This window comes from Hippoglossus stenolepis, chromosome 6 (assembly GCF_022539355.2).
Source record: "Hippoglossus stenolepis isolate QCI-W04-F060 chromosome 6, HSTE1.2, whole genome shotgun sequence".
Taxonomy (NCBI): Eukaryota; Metazoa; Chordata; class Actinopteri; order Pleuronectiformes; family Pleuronectidae; genus Hippoglossus; species Hippoglossus stenolepis.
Window position 1 is genome coordinate 18,834,370 of NC_061488.1, and position 22,032 is coordinate 18,856,401.

The 22,032-nt window shown below is 40.7% G+C and overlaps 1 protein-coding gene across 4 annotated transcripts in view; it reads right to left on the minus strand.

The window, feature by feature from the left end:
• The window catches only part of LOC118110984 (helicase ARIP4-like), a 69,644-nt gene that overhangs the window by 21,484 nt on the left and 26,128 nt on the right, over nucleotides 1-22,032 (minus strand). Inside the window, exon 1 of one of the 4 annotated variants that reach the window (XM_047340306.1) lies at nucleotides 13,981-14,198. The exons of 2 other annotated variants lie outside the window; for them this stretch is intronic. In XM_047340306.1, the coding sequence (XP_047196262.1) occupies nucleotides 13,981-13,984 (4 nt within the window). In that variant the 5' untranslated portion in view covers nucleotides 13,985-14,198. Of the gene's footprint in view, nucleotides 1-12,151; nucleotides 12,491-13,980; nucleotides 14,199-22,032 lie in introns of those variants that run through there. One more of the 4 variants, XM_047340305.1, reaches the window with a different exon arrangement.

Sequence of the window (22,032 nt, forward strand, 5' to 3'; positions counted from 1 at the left end):
CACAGAGAAATATGTAGGCTGGTCCAGCAGCAAAGAATCTGCCTGGCATGACTGGACAGACAAGGACACGCTGCCAACACACTTTTCAATTTCACGACGTTACTAAACATAGCCAGGCTAGTGATGCCACATTATGGGAATGAGACACACATCTATGACAAAGGCAATACAGGCTTGTTTCTTAAGGCTACAGGTTCAAGATAGGCCCAAATTTCTCTTTGGTTTGTAATGTGAAGCTACTGCTTAAAAACAGGCCAATTTGTTTTGTTAGTTGTAAAGTGTGTGCAGCACTGTAATGCCTTTCCTCTATTAAGCCTTTATTCTCCGGCTAACTTCGCTGTTCTTCTTCCAAGTATTTCAATCAAAAAGCAGGAAACATTAAGTACCACAGACTTAGACTGTGTCTAGACCAGCAAATGGAAAAGTGGACACAAGCTCAATACTTTGTAGCCAATCAGTGAGAGATTAGATTCACCAAACAAGTGATTTTATTTGTAGATATCACTGATTTAAATTAATCATTCACTCTATCACAGCATCTAACCCTTGTTTTTTTTGTCCCCCACCTCCCTCCAAATTACAGAACAGTTATATAACGATTCCTGAAATTCACAGAGCCTAAACGCAAACACACACTCCGAAGAGACACCGAGGGAGCAGACAGGAAGAGGGTAGAGAGATGAAAGTGAGGTCATTCAAAGAGAGATGCATTTCAGAGTGAGAGGAGGTGGACGGACACACACACACACACCACACACAACACACACACACACACACACACACCCACCCCCCCCCACACACACACACATTAAAGAGAACATATTGGTGGCACGCAAACAAAGGATAAGGATCGAAAGGATAAGTCCAGGAATTATTCACCAGAGAGAGAGAGAGAGAGAGAGAGAGAGAGAGAGAGAGAGAGAGAGAGAGTAAGACAGAGAAATAGAGATACAGAGAGATATACTGGCAGCGCCTTAATTACATATGTTGTGAAATATGATTTTATTAATTGTTAAATTAATTAAAAGTTGCTGGAGCTATTATTTACAACAACTAAAAATAATAATAGTAATAATGAATGGTAATAATGATAATAAATGTAATGTTAATATATTATAATATTATATACTAATAAAAGGAAAATGAGAGCATTCAATAATTAAGAGAATAACAAAGTGCAAACTGATTATCCTGGATTCTGTACAGGACTTGTGTTTCCACTGATGAATAAAAGGAAAATGAGAGAGGCCATTACCAGACTGGTCACAGTTGCGGACACAGTCCAAACCTTTAACAACCATTTGAATGGGTTTACCAGAGAACTTTACATTATCTGCTTTAGAGAAAATAAGAACCTCCCTTTGGCTGAGCGGGAGCAGCTGGAAGAGGAGACAGATGCAGTATCACCATCAGGCTGACCATGTTGTTTCTGTCTATGAGCTGGATGACATATTCTCAGTATATTAATGCTATCAACATTAGTTGAACCATTGGTATTAATTAAAAGTAACAGGGGCAAACAGTCCTCTTTCATTGAGGGTGCATTATCACAACCTCCTCCACTATCGCCATGTTTGCTGTTCTCTTTTACATAAAAGGCAGCATAAATCAGTCTTAACATTTGATGGCATGGCCAGATACAGTTGACTAATGGATGTATCTTTGCCATGGTAAAAACTGTGGTAACATAACCTTTCAAAAGAAATCACATAACCCCGCGCGACATAGGTTCAGTCCTGTACTTAAATGAACCTACTGCACCTCTGCACCCTGGGCTGAGAAACTGGTAATGCAACCAAGTGTCTTGACAAAATGCTGAATCATCAGCAGTCAGCGAGTGTCACAGAGTAAACAGCACCCACAGCGAATTTTCCGAGCCATTAATTTGTTCTCTTACACACCCCCTGTGGGTCCAAGACTTGCTACTCCTCACATGAGCAACACAGAATGTACAAGGACAGATATGTGAATCCAGAGAATCTGTAACCACTGGGAACACAATCATAGGGTGTCTCGGAGAGGTGGGGGTGTGTAGCGGTGGGGAAATGTTCCGTAACCACAAGGTTATATAACAACCAAGTATAAATTACATGTTTATATAAGACTCTGCTGAAGAACGCAACACTGCAATGGCATTTCGGGTGTGTATGAATGTGTGTGTGTGCGCGTGCATATGCGTGTTACAAAATGGTTGGCATTCTCTCCAGTGCGTCAGTCTTGTATAGAGAGGAAGACCGCAGGAAAGATTAAAAACACAACACTTCTGGAGAAGTGTATCCACAAACTGATGGTACACAGTAAATACGGTATGTGACTGCATCTGGGTCTTGGCTGTGAAAAAACTGAAGAGTTGGTGATACAGTGTTTTCACCCCACAGTGGTGAAAACAGCCTGCATGGAATATCTGTTTCTTTTAAGTGCTCAGTAGTTTCTTTCCATAGAAAAACTAAATAGTGTCTGGAACAGATGGTTAAATGTCTTCCCTCAAGTTCAAAACACAGTCAAGGTTCTTATCTGTAAAGTCATCCAATAACATTTTCCTCAGCTTCTCTATTAGTTATACGGACTGTTACAGGACTGACAAGGACTTCTGGGTATCCAATTTTGTCTTTTATAGCAATTACTGCAATTTTAGCCTGTTCAGCAGAGTGATAACTGATTCATGATGTGATATTAAGGCTATCTCACTTGATATGCAACTGCTGCATGAAAAAAAGTAGAAACTAAGGCCAAGTTTCTATTCACATTTTGGTCACTCATCAAGCTGGGGTCAAACACTGGGGACTAGTGGGTGTAATAAAACTTTACAACACATATTAATCATAATAAAGATGGTAGGTTGGTAATAAGTCCAAGGAAGTCACTGTTTGCATGGCATACCCATATACTATAAAGATGGACGACTTGACGGCTCCACAAAAGTGAAGCCACTGTGTCTCAATAGCCCCCTGCTGGCGGGCTGCCTTCACAGACCCTGCCTTTTCTATGCAAGTGAATGGGATGTGGACCAAACTAAAAAAACAAAATATATTTTCTCAAAGATGATTTCCGTTCGGTTATTTGTTGCTATAAAAAGCTGTGAACCGCCATGATTGACAGCTGAAACTGTAGCGTGTATTGGTGGGACCTTGCTGCGGCAGCTCCATACACCGGTCGCTACTGTGCAGAATTCATGTCCGCAACAAACAGCTTTATTTATTGATAGTGTGAGGAAGTGGAGATGTGTCGTCTATCTTTATATTCAGTCTGTGGTTCTGCCCAGCAACCAATCAGGTCACAACAAGAGAAAATACTCATAATGGACACTTCAAGAATAGTTAATTTAAGTGTACGTTTGACCTGCTAATTGCTATCATAATAAAATCTATCGCAGCTGTCAAGAAGCTGAGCTGCACAGAAGTAATCTCAAACTTTATGCAGTTGACAGGTTTGTTTGAGACTCTACAGAGTGAGGGTACAATATCATTGTACTTGTTGATTCTGTCTGGTTGAAGCCAGACACTTGAGTGGGGTTTGTTTCATGATGAAACCCAAAATACAGGCAAGCATGTGAAATCTTACTAAATGTCAGAAATCTGTTATTAGGTCGCTGCCTGCAGCAAGGCTGGTGTTTCATGGTCGGAGAATTAAAGATTTTTTTTTCTTTACACAACCTAATACCTGCATGACATTTATTTCCATCCATTAATCATGAACTCAGACAGCGGAGGCCAAACTGGGATGCACTCACACAGAAAACATGAGATAAGGTAAGTCTCTAAACAGTGTGACCTACATACAGGTTCTGTTTTGTCCCTTAACCTGACAGACATACTTCTGAACTAAGGAGCCACAGTTGTCATGTGTGTGTGTGTGGGTATGTGTGGGTTTCTCCTGTCTGGCTTCCTGCAAAAGCAAACCCTTCTAGCTCGTCTTCCCTGTGAAACACTGACCTCCAAGCCCTGAAAAAATAAAACTGAATGTATAAATAAAAAGGCCGTTAGTCTGTGTCATGCCCTCCTGTCCTCAGAATGCCACTTACGTAAGCAGATTAGAGATGACGCAGATATTTACTACAGCATGACGTTGAATCCACCCACACACACACTGTACACACGCACACACACACACAGTGTGCTTATCCAACACAGATGGGGATTCCAGGAAGTAGCCAGGAAATGTCGGGATAAAGGTATCACTGCGCAACAGTACAGAAATTATTAATCTTTTTATTGTTTCATTCAGAAATCACCCCGGGACTCTGATCTAGACGCTTCTGGGAAGGAAAATTAATCCATTTTACACTCTTTCTTCTCGGAACCATAAATATAACCATTCTCTTCTTATTATTCAACATGTTTGAAACATTAAATGTGAATTGTGTAACTTTTTGCTTTTTCAAATGTCAGGGAGAGGACAACGTTTTCCTTCTCTGTTAAACAAGAGTTGGTCACATAAGAGGTTTGAAACCACAGTTCCAGATAAAATAATCAGTGAACAATGAGCCTATCAATTTCCTCTTATGTCAATAAGATACGCAGTTTTCTCAAAAGAAAAAAGGTAGCGAGAGTTTATTTTGAAATGTAAAAATCTGATAAAACAGTAAAAAGGTTTAAATATATATAATATGTTAAAAGTAAAAAACAAAACAAAAATGCGGGTAAAGTAAGGGGGCAAAATTAGATTTTTGTCAAATCTTTTTTAACCTTTTTTTCCAATGGGGGATTTTTGGAGCGACATAACTGCCTGTTTAACTACAAATTAAATTATAGATGTGTGGAAATCAGTTCCTACTGATTTGACTTCCTTTTTAAAAACATCTCTTTTTCTTGGTTAAAATTAGAAGCCTCTGCTTTGGGAATACCCAAATGGCAGAGATTTACAGTTTCGGACAATCTTATCTGACCTCGTCCTCCTCTTTGTCCCCACAGCAGTCCCTTCCTCATTCTAATATTCTCACTCCTCACCTCTTCATCTCACTACCTGTGGTCTCAAAGTTTTATCTTGCTTCATCTAAATTAACTGCTGTATTTTTCTGAATTTATACTCCATCCAGCTCTACTTTGATTTTTTTCTTTCCACCTCTCCTCTCTATTCATCTCTAAATTACCCTTGTAACGTCTGCCTGTCTTCTTGCTCCTCTGCTTTTGTCAAATTATGTCTTATCTCCCATCATTTTTCCTCCTCTCCGATACGTATGAGTACGCTCATTGCACCATCGAGCTCTTTACTACATCAACTCATGCCGACTTCAACCAACTGTTTTTATTGGTTCTCTTGCATGATAGAGCCCAGCAATTAAGCAGTTGGACAATTTGAGCCTTTTACAGACATATAGGTATCTGCATATAAGCCTTGATTAGATTACTTTTTCATAATGGCTTGTTTTCCTTATCTACAGTATGCCTTCATTTTCAAGTAAACCTACTTATAATGCAATTCTGAACATATAATGCTCATATGGTAAAACAAACAGGAGCAAAATCCAATAGGATGTGGTGCTATACTTGCACTGCATTATAATGTGTAATAAAATAATTAAGTAAAAATTTGATATCCTTACTTTGCGGGAAAAAATTCCACACAACAGAATCAAGACAAACCCCTTAATAAATCCAAATTACAATTAGGATGTTGTTTACAACTAAAGGCCACACCCAACACACCATTCCTATTAAAATGTGGGCGAAACTAATTCCAGAAAAAATACCCTATATATTTAAAAAATAAAGTCTGGGATTCCCCTTCATCCAGAGATAAACACAACAGTTATGTAATGGCTGCTTCATCACTATTATTAAATGTTATTTAACTTCGGCTTGTGGCCAAACTGTTATATGATTACCTTCATATTGACTTTTGAATTCCTGACGAGTCCAAGAGACTGACAGACAAACACGCTAACGAGGCAAATACACCACCACACACTTAGCTGGGCTAAAAGACTTGTAGGTAAAATATTCCAGCAAATTAAAATGTAACAGAGACGTCAGGGAAATGATTTGATATGAGGAAACAGCAGCGTTGGTTCAGATGTGTTTGTGTGAAAATGTGAGGAGGGAGGTCACAATGTCACCACGACTGAAATGGAGACACGATGGTTACAGATCAATGTGAATGCTGGTCAGTGGAGTATCGAGGTCAAAACCATGCAACACACACTTTGTTCTATTTCCACCCACCCACACACAAACACACACAAACACACACACAGTCTCACTCAGACAGAGTTGCTTTCTAACAGACAGGCCACCGACGCCAGGGCTGGTTGTGCGAGGGGGGGCGCTTATGTAACTGCCGCCTCTGGCGGTTATACAACCAGAATGCTCACAAGAACCTCACGTCCTGTACGTGTGCACACATACACACACACACGCACGCACACACAAAGAGTCATCGAGCACACTCGTGAGAGCAGGCACACCCAGATGAACATGGGGATGTTTTAAGAACATGAAGAGCTTGAGAAGCACAAAGTTTGAGTCAATGCCGTAAATAGTGAGTCTGACCCGGGTACGTACAAGCAGGTTTACGATGATGAAGGTGGACAGACTGATGGACTGTTAGACAGATGAATACTTGAATATTTAACAAAAGACTGAAGAAGTAAACTCTGAAACCTGCAACAACAACTTCTTAATAAATTCCTTTTTTAAATCAGTTTCTGAGTCTTACCACAAAATAATTATTAGATTTCCTGGGTGTTTGATGTCCTTCCATTCATAAAACTCTTCTGCTGTTATGTTTGTGAGTTGCACACTTAATTTGAAATAAATTGCAAAAATTACTTATTGTGTTGCTTGGACTTCAGGGAGTCACAGAACATTGGATAATGCTCATCAATATCCTAGAACTAGATGTGATGTCTAGTAATTGGTCTAAAAATAACCAAAATATAAAATTTACATCGTTATGAAACAAAGAAAGCATCAATTCTCACATGAGAAGAAGAAAATCATTTTGTTTGCAGTTATCAGAATCAGTTAAACCAACTTACTGACTGATTGAATGATTACTTCAAAACAATTTGGAATAATGAGCATCCGAGGTGAGTGTAGCAGTAAAGGACATAATAGTGAAATAGTTTTTAAGGATTTTCTTTAAAAAAAAAAGGTGTGGGGTCACATCTGACTCAAACTGTTCTCCACCAAGTTTTACGACACTGTGTTACATTTTTAGAAACATCCTGCTCCACCAGATGTTTCTTTGTTTCTGGTTGTGGGCGAGAATGAGGTGAAACAAAACGTCTCTGCAGCTGATGATTTAAAGCAAAGCTGTCCCTTTGAAGAATTTCAAAAATGAGTCATCAGGCAAAATCTGGCCAAAAACCTTGTCTTGAACAAAGTAACAATGTTAAAGAAAGTTTTATTTATTATTGATTATAATTAATTGATTCAGGAGAGTCCAATTGAGAAAGAAATACCTGATATGAAAATTAAACCATGAACATGTGTTGGAAAATCCTCTCAGAAAATATGATTGGTGAGCAGGAGATACAAAAATTAAAAACACATAAAAAACTTCCATGAACAGCTGATAACCCAATGAGAATCATCTTTTACAATGTATTAATTCTTTCTAGTTTACTACATGTATCAGGAGTATTAAATCCAAATACGATCTTTCCAAATTCAGAATTAACTTCAGGCACATGAAACGTGACTGAGTGTGGTGAATAACAACATATCTGACTAAAGTAACGTAACATGGGGATTTGCCAATCAGGTAAATAAGAAGGATATTAATGCCTGTCACATCTGATAGAGTGGAGAAGCATTCTCCTACTCTGTTATTTACACTGTGATTAATGGTGAGAACAGTGGAAGTAAGAGGAGATCCCAATGATCCTCTCCAGCTGGTTTTCGCAGATTGACCGATTGGACTGAAGCAAAGATCATGCCTAAAGATAAGGGAAGTGGGTTAAAATGAGAGGCCTGATACTCAGACACTTCAACACCTTTTTCTTCCTCACAGTCAATTGTTCATAACGTGAGGAAAAAAAAACACCAGCACAATCGAAAAGAGAGACAAAAGAAAAGAAAAACACAAAACCAAGAAGAAGAAATACTTGTGGAGAGGCAGCCGTGGTGTCCTTCCAAACACGGACCAAGATCTAACTGGGTTACATAACTGAGAAACAATTGAACAAGACGACTGTAGCTGTCAACATGACAAATCCGCGCACACACACACACACACACACACACACACACACACACACACACACACACACACACACACACACACACACACACACACACACACACACACACACACACACACACACCTTATATAACAGTCTGCCCTGAATGAGTTATTAAGGCCGCTTTATTAGAGCGAGGCAGGTGAGTTATAAAACCCTCCTGCTGGCTGTGTATGTGAGAGAGAGAGAGAGAGAGAGAAAGAGAGACGGAAGAGGTGGATTCATGCTGTAGTAAATAACTGCATCATCTGTAATCTGCTTACATAGGTGGCATTCAGAGGACAAGAGGGCACGACACAGACTAGTGGCCTATTTATTTATCAACTCTCGGTTTTATTTTTTTCCAGCGGGGAGGTCAGTGATTAACAGGGAAGACAAGCAAGAAGGTGAGAAAGTCTAGAAATGTAGAGATGGGTTTGCTCGTGGAGGAAGCCAAACAGGAGAAACACTAACACACGTGTGTGTAATGGGGGTAAGAGACAAAACATGAGGGGAAAGGATGAGAGGGAAAGTATAAAGAGACATTAATGTGGTAAAGAGACAGGAGTGGAGGGGTGAGGTGAGGAAGAACGAGCTGTTAGTAGGCCAGTGTGTCACTGCTGCTGAGGAGGAAGAGGAGGAAGAGGGCAGATAAGAGGAGAGGGGTCACACACACTCATCACTGAGCTGGTCCGACTGTGGCGTGTTATGTAAACCCTTATTGACAAAAGAAAGCAGCTTCTCTCTGTGGCAGCCAAGAAGCAACACAGGAGACAAACAGGGATCTCTGCAACACAAGAGTAAATATTGTTTCACAAGGCTTTGAATGACTGGAATCAACCACAGAGTCAAAGGAGAGTTAACAGATACATCCGGTACCTCTCACACATCAAGATCTCTGCATTATTTCTTGACAAATGTTGAGTTTAAGTAAGCGATAAAGAAGAATCCTGGATCAACTCCACTCCAAAAGTTAATGGTTTCTTCTTTGGCTCAGACCTCACTCTTCCACCAAGTTTCAATAACATCATTTCAGTCGTTTTTGTGTATAGACAACAATGAAAAACTAACCTCCATGGCAGAAGTAATAAACATATGCATACGTACATAATGCATTTGTATACTGTATTTTCTTTATTGTGCCTGTTCTACACCTCAGAGGCTCTATTGAACTGTTGCATGTTTTTCTGTCAGTAACTTTCTTGAATCTTTATTCTGTTGTGGACCTGCCCTCTGTCAGACATGCACACTGCCTTGTTATGGAAGCACTGCAGCAAGTCTTCTCTACATGAGGAAGAAAAGCTGTTATGCAAGGACATTGTCATTCAGCTTACATGAGGTGGACGAGACATCAAACGTGATTTTGGACACCCTGGCATGTTTAATGTTATTTTCAACATCATTTTGTCGACAGAGAACGTGTGGTTATTTGCATAAAACGCTCGGCTAATCATGCAATATTATTTCAGTGATTATTCAGGTCCTTTAGGTCTGATTGTTATCATGTAGTATTTGTGAAATTTTGACGTGGCCCCACTATCCTCATGATGTTCACTCTCTGATCATTAGACACTATACAACACGGCAAGCATTTAATAGGAGGGGATGGGTGAAAGTAAGGTAAGACAGCAGGAGACAAACAAACAGCATTAAAAGCTGCAGTTAAGGGGAATTCAATCTGAGATCTATACCTGCAGAGTGAGAGACAAATACAGAGAGGAAAAAGCCACTGTTGCTGAAATAAAAAGGAGGAAATTCACATTGATGGAGAACAAAGAATGCAGCGCTATGGTCTGACAGGAGGAAGCAGAGAGATTTAAAAAGAAAACCTCGATGTTTAACAAAGACAACATTAGGGAGGTGAAAATGGGAGCCATGTGTCCGGTTCAGCTGAGCCTACATCCCGCACGCTGTAGCATTATGAAAGCAGCCAGGATTCACGTGCTCTGCAGCGTTTGGCCCAGACCTTGAGGCTGGTCTGAACAGGACAGGTTGTTCCTGCCCAGCGTGCCGAGGCCAATTACATCCGAAAGGAGCGTCCACAGGAGAATCATTAAAGCAAGCTCCTTCCTGTTGTGTTGCACCACAGCTGCTGATACAAAATGATTTCCTGATGAACAAACTGTACTACCAGGCAGGTATGTGTGCAAATAACTAATACACACACACACAACCTCCACAATAGATGTGAGGGAGAGCGGTGTATCCTTTGACGTGCCACTTTTCGCAGGGACAAGGCATCTTGTGTCCCTTTTCACAGCGATTCAAACGCAGAGCAAATCAAAGAATGACGAGAATGTAGACATTATTTATTTCCACATAAAGGATCTCTGTGGAGGCTTTTCTAAATAAAACACCAACACAATGAGATGCAGACGCAGCACAACGCGGTGAAGACTGACAAACATCAAAACGAAAGAGGTCAACTTTTTATGGAAATTAAAAGTCCTAATCATGATCGGATGATCTTTTCAAATGCAGCGGTCGCTTTCATCTATAGCCCAGGGATAAATGAGCATCCGCAGCTTTTCTAACCTTTGGCTGAACAAACGCAAACACCATCTCTCTTCTTCTAATATCGGGACAAACAAAGCTACAAGGGTGAAGGATGTTCACAGTCAGGACAGTGACGTATTTGACTTTGTGTGTGTTTGACAATCATCAATTTTAAATATACAGAAAAGGCAACTGAGGAGTTTAAGGAAACATTCTCAGTCACCTGATGGTGTGTTTTATATTCTGTCATCCTGTGAGTTTTACACTTTTCCTCTGACTTTATTATAATTAAAGTTTATATTACTACCATGTATAAAAGAAGGGGTGGGCCAAATGATATCAGTCAATATAGATCAATGTAACATTATTATTTTGTTGTTATTCATGATTAATCTAATCACAATGTTTGCAATTCTATGAATGCAAAATGCTGAAATTAAATGTTGAAACATTTGGGGGGTAGATTTCCATCGTCGTAATTAACCTCATACTCATTCTTACATTTGACGTGTTAACAGGCTGCACTTAAAATGACACAAAACCTGCAGGAAAAGATACACAAAAAGGCCCATCTGACGCCGGGGCTCAGTTAAATCTTTCTGGAGTTGAATGTTTTACCTCCTGTAAGTTGACAAACTAACACAAATGTGAAAAGTTTAAATTTCAGTCCCTGCAGTTTAAGTAAAGACAAAAGTAGTAACTCCTTTTAGTGGCTCTCTGTCTCTGCCTCCTGACTTTACCTCCATAACCCACTGGTCTGATGAACCATATGTTTTTCCTGCCTACACAGGCTCACGCTTTCAGCATGGCCCGATGCTGCACACATCCACCAATCACATGGTGGCATTGGTTTAGGTAACGTAGAAACAACCAATAGGAGGGTGGGCCCGAGACGACAACACAAGAGAGGTAGCCGGGCACACGTGGGAGAGAGACCGGCTGAGAGATGGAGGGAGGACTGACTGGAAGAGGGAGAGAATGGGATGAATTAAACGGAGGGAGCGGAAATAGAAGAGAGTGAATGAAAGGATCAGAATTGTGAGGAGATGAAGGTGTGGAGAGAGAAAACAGAGAGAGGAGAGGAGACAGCCAGTGTGCATGCTTCATGCATCCAGTGTTACACAACAATGTTAAGTAACTTAACACGTGTCAATCAACTGCTGCTGCACATTTCACACATCTGAGAGGAGTTGGATGGAAATTCTGCTTCAGTTCCCTTTCCCCCCATTTATCTTCTTTCTGATTTCATTCATGCTGCTTTTCTTCACACAGGATGCAGCTGGGAATCACCTCTGCAGCGTTCACTATTTCATCAGATCAACTGCTGAGAATCTGTGTAGCATTTCTTCCTCTCCTCAAAAGCATCCCCACATCTCCAACCTTTCTGCAACCCATTTCTTTTCCCCTCTCTTCGCAGCTACTTTCCTCCCGGCCCTGAGGATTCAACCATTCAACAACACCTGCCTCAGGGGTCAGGGTGAGGATGTCACATACCTGCAAATGGCTCGGATTCATCCAGGAGCAACATGGTTGTGGAGTAAAGAGAAGAGCCGGTCTCCTCAGCTTTCCTTCGTCCTCCTCTCTCTTGTCTTTAGGTCTCTAACTCCCTGTCAAACTCTCTAAACCGCCTCCTCTTCTTTGAGAAAAAACAACTTGAAGAAGTACAAGAAGTGGGTTTCTCCTCTCAGCCTTGTTTTTACACTCGGCTGCTCTTTAATCTACTGCCTCAGTGACTGACTGCCTCACTGACTGCTGGACCACTGCTCTGTGTGCTCCTCTGGAGTCAATATCAATGTGAGTGTGAGGCACAGGCAGGCAGCAGGGCTAGCAGCTGAAAACTTGCATAACCCTGGATGCTGGAGCTAGGGCCTCGCTGAGGGGGGACTCTCACGGCTGATAAGAGCCCGCTCCCCAAGCCCCCCTTCCAAAGAAAACCACTCCTCCATAACACACTCAAGAAAACAGAGCATGTACGGAAGCAGCCACCCACACACTCATGCTGTCTGTGTGTTGTTTAGTTTGAAAAAGTGGTTTGTAAAGCAGAACAGTTGCAAACACATACATGTTTGTCATTTGTTGGTTTAAAACTGCCTGAGAAAAGGGGAGAGGACACAAGGATATGAAAGCAAAAACACAACTACAATTAAAAGTATGATTATAAAAATATGATCCTCATTAAACCTTCACAAAAATACACAAATCTATAGATGTTACAGACCTGGGAAAAACAACACACACACTTTCACAAAGTATAAGCACAATTCTACACAGTCACTACCGACTCTTAACTTCTCACTTGTAAATTAATGTGAGACTGTTTTTTTCTTCTACACATACATGTTTGCATATATACGACAAAGCTGCCGCTACAGTGACCCAGACAAACAGCTTGCATGTTCGTCTGTAGCAAAATAAATTGCACAGACGAGAAATGCAGTTTTTACACACAGTGTTCACTGCAGGAATGTGGCGCCCTTACTCCGTCTTTGCATTCTATATAAACCATATGTCAGAGTGCGGTGCCAGAATCAACAAAATCACACACTACGACAACGTAGTGCAGGCTTTGTTTGGATCGGTGAGAACACTCAAAGCAAGTACAAGATATTCCTTATATATATATACATATATTAAAAAATGTCCTACAAATAAATGTTGCAGTTGTTCAACAAGTTTAAGCTACCGATGAGTGGCATCTACATCCAGTTGTGTTACATACAAAGTGTCCCCAGGCAAACTGATATCTGTGCCTACTGATTTTCAATTTGTTTCATTTTGTCCACAGACCTGAGGAAACACTGTTACGAAAACTTAACAGGAAACACTTCACACTGGATGTAATGGCTCAATCACCAAGACTGAGAGCGACTATTATTTGCACAAAAAAACAAAAAAGATTCTGAATAAGCGAAAAAGACTATAGAATAATACTAAGAAATAAATTGGGACTTCTTCTAGGAATAAGTAAAACCAACGTCTTCTTGAAAAGTGGAAGACCTAGCCACAAACAATGAGATGCAACAGAATAAACCAACATGCAAATGCCATATGGAAAACTCCTGCTTCTATTTCATAATGTGCCTTATGAAACCTATGAGCTGTGATCTGCCTCAGTGGCCCGGTCAAAGACTTGCACCACATATAGGTCAGTATGCTAACACCTCCCCACCTCTTCTTTGTGTCTGTACACTCACACCATTTAAAAGACAGACAGAAGGAGACGCAGCAGGAGGAACAAAGAGATAAGCAAAACGCCAGACTGATAAAGGAAACCTGTCACAGCCTGAGATATAAGTCAGTCTAAAGACATTCCTGCTACTCACCCATGTCATGTAGTTGAAAAGTTTTTTACTCTCCTACTCTGGTGAGAGATCCATGCCTCTTTCTTCTACTTTCACTCAGAGACTCTCTCTCCGGCTGCTGTGTGTTCCTCCTTCATGCTGTAAAACACACTTCCTCACTGTCACGTCTGAGCCGAGCGTGTCTGCGTCTGTGTGTGTGAGGCTCTGCACATCCAGCTCTAGCCGCGTCTCGCAGCTTTACAGCGCTCCAGTGAAGACAGAAGGCCATTGGGACAATTACAAAACAATGAGTCGCTGAAAGCGTCCCCGGCCTGCCGTGTGTAGGAAACCCCCCCTCCACACTTAGTGCTGCCTTTTCCTGTCTACATCCCCCTCCTCCCTCCTCCCCCTCCAGCCCCTCCCCTGGCCAACTGACACAGGAGCCAGTGTGATGTCAGCAAGCCCCGCCCCCTCAAGAGTGACTGCCTTAGGTAACAGGGGTAATAGGGTTCAAGCAGGAAGAGATGGACATAAGGAGTTGATGGCGTTCACAAACCTGCTGGCAAGAAGATTAATATTGTAACAATGGAAATCCTCCCCATGCGAGATGGATCAAAGAAGTGTTTTTTTTTTCTTAAACTGGAGAAAATTAGGTTGACCTTGTCTGGGACTGCTAGTACATTTGAAAAGACCTGGAATCCTTTTGTTAATAGCCCAGCATGTCATATTAGTGTAGTTTGAGCATTGGATTGGATTGGCATAGTCTGTCTAAGTTATCTTTTTATTTATTTGTTTGTACTTTATTTCATTTATTAATTTTTTTGCTTTTAATTGTGTATCACTCTGAAGGGGGTATGTGCTGGGGGTTCATTGGTTGTTTGTTAACTGGCAACAATAATAAAAAGTATTGTATTAATGAGGAAAAGAGGGAGAAAGAAGGGAGAAGAAATCAAAAAGAAATCCTTCAAGATTAATATAAATAATAAGATTATGGAGGACAATTAAAATAATTATAGATTATTATTATTGACAAAAAATATGAATCCCATTATTAATCACTATTAGTTTGGATGAACTGTGCCATAGAATAATTTATGCACTTCAGGTCTCCGCAGAATCGAGTCCGGACTTTCTGCGGAGTTTGACTTTCACACATGATCAACTCAGCAGGAGATTCTCCGCTCAAACGTGTTCACGACACAGAAATCTCTGGAGCGGTCGGGTGATGGGTGATGCAGCCGGCAGATGCAGGATGTAATGGATAAATTCTGCTAGGGAGATCAGGTATTTGTTTACAGTACATCTACACCAGCGACGCTTGTCTTCTGGGTGTATGGTACCACTTTTTCTTCCAAAGATATTTGTTGTCTCTTAGGTTTTTTGTTTTGTTTCGTCATCGACACGCCCACTTGCTCTCGGTGAACCCTCTGAATAAACATCATTCAATCTCACTCGGACATTATCTGGAGTTTCTACGAGAGGAATGAAAGCCCGGAGCCTCTCACCTGAGCCGTTATCCGACATGACCTGTCCGGAGAATTGGGTCCGGACTTCACCCGCAGTTTGTTTTTCACACTTGCACAACACAGTGGGAGGTTTTCTGCACAGACGCGTTTACAACAGCAACAAATCATAGTTCAGGCGCGAGGTGGAGCAGCTGGTTGCAGAAGACAGAGGCAGGAAGTGACGTATTAACTCCCCTGCGGAGATCACGTGACTTTCTTTTCTTGACATCTTCGTCTTTTACATGTGTGGCTCCACTTTTTCAGCAGAAGATATTTGTTTTCTTTATATACATTTTTTTCGTCTGTCAAATGTTGCATGAAGCGTCATCAACCCCCCCCCACTCGCTCACTGTGAATCCGACAGCTCATATTGGATTCTCCCCACTTTCTGCAGACTTTATACTAGGGGGCCAGGTGGAGATAGTCCGTTCAGTGCAAGTCAGCTTTGGACATTTGTGTTCTCACATACAGCCCCTCTGAATGTCAGGAGATTATCCAGAGTTTACTGCATGTCTGAAAACAGCTTAAGTCTTGGCCATTTTAAATACAGATGAATTTCTAAATACAAAGATATGCTGACACAATAAAGACTAGTTCTATATTTGTAAAGCTTCTATGTAAACTTCTGTTCAGGCTGCACTGTATGTTATTCCTTTTATTTCGTCTAAACCTGCACATTTTACATGTTGACCTTGTGATTACAGATCTGATAAACTAAAATGGTATCATGTGATCAGATGCCATGTAAAAAAAAATTCGAGGATTGATCAAAATAGGCAGAGGAAAGAAAATGAAAGATAGAAAATAGAAAAAGAAAAAAGAACAAGGAGAGGAGGATTTAAAAAGAGGAAAAAGAGGCCAGAGATGGATGAAGTCATGTGCTGCCACTTTCAGGACAGCGCACCAGTGGGAAAAATCTCATTTGGCTTTGCAGGAGTGTATCGCACGTCGTAAAACACCAGTAAACACATCATAAACGCTACACTCGCCACACAGAGGAAAATTCAGCTTCACGTAAAATCCCAAAACTATCAATGGTGAGGAATATGAGACAAATTATCAAGATTTATGGGAAATAAGATCATAATCCCCAGTTAAATCCTTGAAGATGACTGAGGTGAGGAAAAAATTATGATGAAGGAATATGAGAAAAGGGACTTGACAGAAGTCTGGAAGGAAGCGATGAATCCATGAAAACTGAACAGATGGCAGAGAAAAGTAATAATAAGCATGTGTGAGAGATAAAGGGAAGATGGCAAAGAAAACGGTTCATAAAAGAAAACTAGAATATCAGAGAGCTCATTCTTCCGCCAAGGCCCAACAGTTGCCTTATAAAACCACATTTTAATTCATTAGATCCTGATTTCTATTTGGATCTGCACCAAACTTCACTTATTCAATAAAAACAGTCTCTTAAACATGCCGGATTTTTTCTTTTTTATCAAAATCCATGAATCATTCTCTGAGTAATTAGTCAATAAAAGTAAAGAAAATCAAGAAAGAGATAAATCTGTAACAATAAGGGACAAGGTCATTTCAAAACAATCATGTGAACCCATAGACCCCTTTAAACCCATGTTGGTGGTGTGGGATTACACACACATACACACACACAAATATGTGTGTGTGCTGGAAGGTGAGAGCCCAGTCTCATGACGGGGGGGCATCAGAGGGAGAAACAGTGAGGTGGGGGTGGAGAGAGGAGGTGACAGCGGAAATGTGAAGTGGAGCCTGCCTGGCAACACATGAACTCAGTTACACACGAGCACAAACACACACACACGTTCACCTTTGCCACACTACCACAGTGCTGGTATCCAGCCACGCCTCCTGTGAGGAGAGAGAGGAGCTGGCATTTCACTGTTTACATAACCTTGATTGACCAATGGTGGAGAGAGAGAGAGAGAGAGAGAGAGAGAGAGAGAGAGAGAGAGAGAAAAACCCTGCAATACTGCTACCCCGGCTTGTTTACACTGAACCACCAAGTTGCCATATTCCTACGGCCGTTTATGATTCTACATTGCATGCCAGTCTTCCAGAATTAAATGTTTAACACAACAGCGTTGGTATGTGACCCGCTGAAGAATTCAGATCCTTAAATTCAGTTTAAGAAGCTAAACCGAGTTAAATAGTTTTGAGCAGACACACAATGAGCAGGTAACATTAGTGTAACCTGTAAGTGTGAACTCCAGAGGATATCTGCACGATTGGGTCAGAATATTCTGTGGAGTTTGCCTTCTTTCCAGGACCTTGGAGACAATTGAAATTCACCTCTTGGTCAAATGACTCTGTAGACGCATTTTTAAATCGGCTGCAGTTCCGATCGGCAGTGATGGAAACATGACACCTGGGTGAACCTGCCAATTTCTTCTATATTTTTGCAGTCAAGACATTGTTCAATTTGCCACAAGTGGACTCAATCAAGTTCTTGACGCATCTCATAGGTAATGAAAGCAAAGAGGACGCAATTGACCACAGTCTGGAGTGCCATAGCTCTCCAGACTGGCAATTGAGGTTACAACTAAATCTACAAAACAACACAGAGTACGAAAAGTGATTTGTCTCAAGAGCCACTACTCCACCACGACTCAGAGGGCAGCAGCAAAAACACATGACTGTGGTTGTACTAGACAGTGTATATAACACAGTGATCCTTAAACAAGCTCAAAGCAGAATCAAACACAGCAATTGACAGTCAAGTAATTGTGTTTTTGCTTATTTCTCTTCACTTCATTACTTTATAAACAGGTCATGAAGTGAAACGTAATATCAAACAGATAATATGGTTGGTGTTATGTAATGTGTGTTGGGATCCTGCAAACATGATCCATTCAAACGACAAACACAAAACAATAGAAAGTATAGAAAGCTGATATCAAGGCTCTGGCGATACACAGGCTCGACCAATCGGGAGTCAGACTCAGACTTTTATCGCGTCTAACTGAAACTACACTTACCAGAAACATTAACACTTGAACAAACATCTGTGTGATAAGAACTACCTAAAATGACAGAACCATCTTTCAGATAAATGTATTTTACCTATAATTATATAATTTCACATATGTCCCATCCACTTGAATGGAGGAGGGAGAGTTTATGTCCTATACAACAGCCAGGGGGCAATCACTTGGGTCTCACGTGACTGAGGCAATGACAAACAGTGAAATGACAGAGTGAAGTTCAGTGATAAGGTGAGGGCACCTTATGTTCAACCACGACAAAGCCTTGACCTGACTTCAGCCATTTTTGTTTTCTTAATAAAAGTACCTCTAGAGTAATTAGAAGACAAACAAGAGCCGTGGTTCACATTTACTGGTTTTAGTTTTATAATCAAGAGAACCCATAAATCCTAAAAGCTAAATGTATTTTCTTCATGGGCAGGTCTGGAGCTACTACAATAACTACTACACATATTTAGTTTGAGGCTGGACCACCAAAGCAGGGCCTGACTGACTGAGTAACAGCATTGGAGTGTTAGACTTTTCTTGTTAGTGGTTTCTATTTTAAAGTGAGTTGGCCAGAACAATTACTATTATGTCATTATTGGCCACTCCAATGTTTGCCCAGTTCTGTCTGCCTGCCGGGCAACGCCGGCCCATCATGGGAATGTGCTCAGAGAAAGTTGAAACTGCTTGGAGTTAACACCGACTCAGTGTTTTTTGTCATCAGGTTAATATTTGTCAAATACTTAAGGTGACTCTTTACTCTACTTGGCAGGACGCAACCTCTCAATTGAACACACACACACACACACACACACACACACACACACACACACACACACACACACACACACACACACACACACACACACACACACACACACACACACACACACACACACACACACACACACACACACACACACACACACACACACACACACGGCTTGTTGGGGTGAGACTAATACAGACAGACAGACGTTTATCTGTCATGCTTTCAATGTTTTGAAGCAGAGGAAGCTGTGTTTCTATTTTGAATCTCTGTAGTCACTTCTCGTAGGTTTTTTATGTTTAAAAAAAGACAGAGGCAGCAGAGTAAAAAAGCACTGTTGGTATTTACACGTCTTTAGCCTACATAAATATTTGCATTTGGGTCATTAAGCGCATGTCGGTCATTAACAGTCTGTTCACCTTTCAAATAGCTTACGTTTGACTATCGACTACGTACTACAACGTTTTCATACATCCGCCGGCCTCGCTCTCAGTGTCACACCCACCTCAACTTGCTTATTTTCCCCATTAGGATCTACACCGACCTCATACACTGACGGCCTCTCGAAAATCAAACTGACAGAAAACTCGTAGTGACAGAACTTTCATCCAATAATTTTAAGACATAAATGACAAGAAAGTTAAAAATAGAATCAAGTTTTTCCCTCTTTTTGAATTTACCATTAATCTTATGTTACTAGATTAAACCTTAATTCCCTGAACTGTGTTTTACTACTTCCCCAAGATCCTATAGAAAAAAATGTGTATATTAAAATACTTGACTAGTAAATATTTCAACACTCATCCTGACAGAAACAAAGGGATGCAGCTGCAGATTAAAAAAGATGAGACCTGTGTTACATAAAACCCCATCATGTCATAATGAGCCACAGAAAATCAAAAACCGACATAAAACAATTCAAGAACTTGATTATGATTTGATGATCACGTCCATGCGATTTTAAATTGTTTTATTCATACAACCTAAATGTATGCCACTATTGTTAGTGACCTCCACTCCTGAATGTTGCCAAAATGCCAATCACGTCTGAGTGTAAACAAACCTATGTGAGCGACATCAGAGAGACTTCACGGAAGAAGTAATGAAAATGTTAAAATGATGAGTTGGGATTATGACATCATTATGGAAGGCACAAAGATGGCAGGTGGGTTTGCTGTTGAGTTATTCTAACTCCTAATCGCCTTGACAACGAGCCAGAGCGTTACCTGATCTGAAGTCTGCTCACACACAAACACTCGTCTGTTTCTCCCTCACACATACACACAGTGGGATCTGGCAGTGCTGTGTATCAGTATGGAGACCAGCTGGTGTTACTGTATCACCTCCTACACGTCACTTTGTGTGGACCATAATCAGGTCACACACACACACACACACACACACACACACACACACACACACACACACACACACACACACACACACACACACACACACACACACACACACACACACACACACACACACACACACGTTATGAAATGCGATTTGACGGTTGTTCTACCAAACCTTAAGCAACATTACGCAACTATTTAACCTTAGACAGCTTAAAAAATCATTTTGATACTACAGTGACTTGATTACTCTGTACGTTCTCTCATGAAATGTGCCCAACTGAATTAAAGTCCTATGCTTAAAATATCAGAATCAGGCCCAGCATGTTCAAGAGTTTTAAACTGTTGATCAGTTAAAAATCCTCTCTGATATTCAGCAAGGAAACTTAAAATATCAAGAATTCTAAATAGAGTTTGGTGGGTTTGTTAAAAGTACAGGACTGGGATCATGAGGAATACACATCGGAGCCCATGTTTCAGTTCAGTGAGTGGAACACCACAGTTGGAGCTCCAGTCAGGAGAATGATAGACTTTGTTTCTTAACATGACAACCGCTTAAGCACTCGGAGCCCAGGATTCAATACCACTTGTGGCTGCAGAGGCCTCAGCTAAAGTGTTGCTTTGAGAGAATTTAACATTGGCCATCCTCTTTAAAATTATACTTTAAACCTTTAAATCCAAAAACACATCTTGATCATTGCACTTTTAATCTATTTATTCTAAAATACCTCCTGTGTCAACCTTAACTCTTGAAAATAGTAATGGTCACAGTTTGGTTTAGTGTAGGCCCAAAAACCTATTACTTAAGTTGGAATAATAAAACACAAATAAGGTTCTGGAGCTTTCATAGATAAAATAACCAACGCTGACATCTCACAAAGGATCGATCGAACGTTCTATCCATCCATCCAATCCCTGACTTCCTACTTTGCCCATGTCATAACTACTACAGCCACTGGAGGGCACCTAACAATAAAACGTAACTCTTGAGTCGAAACAAGCTGCCACAGACGACCTATTGGCTGATATTTCTACAGGAGGTAGTTTGGGTGGATGGCAGGTGTACAAATTCAGGACTGTCCCACTAGAGACTGAAGTGAAGGTTTTCTTTTTAGAACCGTGCTTTTCCAACCTTAACCTTAATTTGATGAACATTAAGTCCAGTATTTACCCTCCTTTTAGCGCTGGTTTGGTCCCTGAGGTGTGAGATCTGGCTCTTTATCTGCTAAAAGCTTCACTATGTTTCCCAGCTAGTTGCTAACTTTGTCTGAGCTAGTTTACTGGAAACAGCTGTCTGCCGCTGCTGTTAATAAGGTTTATGAAGAGGCCTGATGAGAGGCTTCTAAGCTCTTTGTGCGAGGATAATTCCACCAGCGAACACTTAATTTTACTTCCTTCAATAAAAACATCATGAGCTAAGAAGACAATACCATTAACATTGCCAAACATTTTTGTTTGGAAATTTGAAATTAAAAATGCAACATGAGTATTCTCCCTTTCAAAAGTAACTACCTGCA